Source organism: Silene latifolia, chromosome Y (genome assembly GCF_048544455.1).
Source record: "Silene latifolia isolate original U9 population chromosome Y, ASM4854445v1, whole genome shotgun sequence".
Taxonomy (NCBI): Eukaryota; Viridiplantae; Streptophyta; class Magnoliopsida; order Caryophyllales; family Caryophyllaceae; genus Silene; species Silene latifolia.
In genome coordinates this window covers 206,423,050-206,425,596 of record NC_133538.1, presented here as the reverse complement: position 1 = coordinate 206,425,596, position 2,547 = coordinate 206,423,050, and the positions used below count along the sequence as shown (strand labels likewise).

Sequence of the window (2,547 nt, the reverse complement as noted above, 5' to 3'; positions counted from 1 at the left end):
CTAAACCTCTTTTGCTTAGTGTTTAGAGTCGGGTATTTTCTTTGCTGTGTGCTTGATAATTATCCTTTTTATTCTTAACCTAGTGGCTGTGTGCTTGGGTTAATTCATATCCCAATCGCATCCTTTACTCTATTCGATTGTAGAGTTCTGGAACCGTGATTTTTAAACAGTTATGTCGACTGTTCGATTGTAGTCTTCACAGTTTCTGTTGAGTTTTTATTCGTTTTTATCACGATTAAACAGTCCCATTTACTGTCCAAATCGTGTCAGTTTCAGTCCAAATCCGAGTCTTGAAGGTTTTACTTCAAATTGGTTATCAGAGCTTTAGGTTTAACACAATTCCATTGTTGTGTTAGTCTTGGGTTCAACCTTTGTGAGTTCATCTTCCTACCTACATCAAAAACACAAAAACAACCATGAGTGAAGAGAGGCTACTTGGAATCGAAACTCAAGTAACACGACTCTCCAAGAAATGCGACTATGTGTTGAATGCCCTCAACAACTTCATTCCAACATCAACAAAGAAGAAAAGGAGCCATAGCCGGATGGGAAGAGAGCAAGCTTATGGAACACAAGGACCATGCTCGGATCCAAGGGTCCTCGACAGAAATCCAAAGGTACAAAGTCCTAACCTTCATGATAGTTTAAATCCGAATGTAGGTCTTAACTTAGTAACATGGAGAGTAATGCATACTCAACCCCAACCCTTAGAGATGGATCAAAGACACCAAATATTTCGGTCTAGATGTACCATAAAGGGGAAGGTTTGTAATCTAATCATTGATGGGGGGAGTTGTACCAATGTAGCATCTAGTACCCTTGTCGAGAAACATTCCCTACCCACACAAGACCACCCATGTCCGTATAAATTGAGATGGCTCAACAAAGGGGCCGAGGTGAGGGTTGACAAGCAATGCTTGGTATCTTTTTCCATTGGTAAAAACTATGTAGATGAGGCCCTTTGTGATGTTATACCCATGGATGCTTGTCATCTTTTACTTGGTAGACCTTGGGAATTTGATAGGGATTCGGTACATCATGGGAGGGATAACACATATACTTTCAAATTGAGTTCAAGAAAAATTACCCTTTCACCATTACCCCCACCTATCAAACCGACAACTCCACCATCCATGGTCGAACCAACAAGAGAGGTTTTGTTAATTGATGAGGCCGAAATGTTGCGAGAATTGAAAGGTGAAGATGACATCTATGTCCTAGTGGCCAAGGACATGCTTGGGGAAAGCGAGGTGACCATCCCTTTAGAAATCCAAGAACTCTTAAATGACTATGAAGATGTGTTTCCTAGTGAGCTCCCAAGTGGCTTGCCTCCCCTTAGGGGAATCGAACATCAAATCGATTTCATTCCGGGTGCTACCCTCCCCAACAAAGCCGCATATCGAAGTGACCCAAAAGCTTCTCAAGAGTTACAACAACAAATTGGGGAACTCATGAGTAAGGGTTTTGTGAGGGAGAGCCTTAGTCCGTGTGCCGTCCCGACCTTGCTCGTGCCAAAGAAAGATGGGTCTTGGAGAATGTGTACCGATAGTAGAGCCATTAACAACATCACCATCAAGTATAGATTCCCTATACCTAGACTTGACGACATTTTAGATGAACTTAGTGGAGATCAAGTGTTCTCAAAAATAGATTTGAGGCAAGGATACCATCAAGTGAGGATCAAGGAAGGGGATGAGTGGAAAACGGCTTTCAAGACTAAGTATGGTTTATATGAATGGCTTGTGATGCCATTCGGTCTCTCTAATGCGCCTAGTACGTTCATGAGGCTCATGACCGAAGTACTTAGGCCTTATTTGGGCCGATTTGTGGTTGTCTATTTTGTTGACATCTTGGTCTATAGTCCTTCCAAGGAAGAGCATTTCAAACACTTGCAAGCACTGTTCGAAACCCTTAGAGAACACAAGTTGTACGGTAAAATCGAGAAGTGTTCATTCTTATAAAGTGAAGTTCAATTCTTGGGTTTCATCATCTCCAACCAAGACATTCTTGTTGATCAAGAGAAAGTTAAGGCAATCAAGACGTGGCCAATACCAAAGACCATCACGGATGTGAGAAGTTTCCACGGCTTGGCCTCTTTTTATAGGAGATTCATCAAAGATTTTAGCACCATCATGGCTCCTATAACCGAATGCATGAAGAAGGGTGAGTTCAAATGGGGAGGGAAGGCCGAGGAGTCCTTCAACACCATCAAACGGCTACTTTGTGAGTCGCCTATTCTTTCCTTACCCAATTTCAATAAGCTATTTGAAGTTGAGTGCGATGCTAGTGGAGTTGGGGTAGGAGCCGTCCTCTTGCAAGAACACAAACATATTGCCTACTTTAGTGAGAAGTTGAGCGATGCCAAGCTCAGTTATTCAACATATGACAAGGAATTCTATGCCATTGTTCGAGCCCTAGCCCATTGGAGCCACTACTTGAAACCACGACCTTTTGTCCTCCATTCGGATCATGAGGCTCTCAAATACATCAATGGTCAACATAAGCTCAATCATAGGCACGCCAAGTGGGTAGAATTTCTACAATCCT

The 2,547-nt window shown here is 42.4% G+C and overlaps 1 protein-coding gene across 1 annotated transcript; it reads left to right on the top strand.

The window, feature by feature from the left end:
* The first annotated feature begins 416 nt into the window (after window positions 1-416).
* Window positions 417-1,961, top strand: LOC141629960 (uncharacterized). The gene has a single exon (XM_074442867.1). The coding sequence runs from the start codon at window positions 417-419 to the stop codon at window positions 1,959-1,961; it is 1,545 nt and encodes a 514-aa protein (XP_074298968.1).
* Window positions 1,962-2,547: the final 586 nt, after the last annotated feature.

Coding starts and splice junctions, on each gene's coding strand:
- LOC141629960 (XM_074442867.1), top strand. CDS start 417: ATGAGTGAAGAGAGGCTACTTGGAATCGAAACTCAAGTAACACGACTC.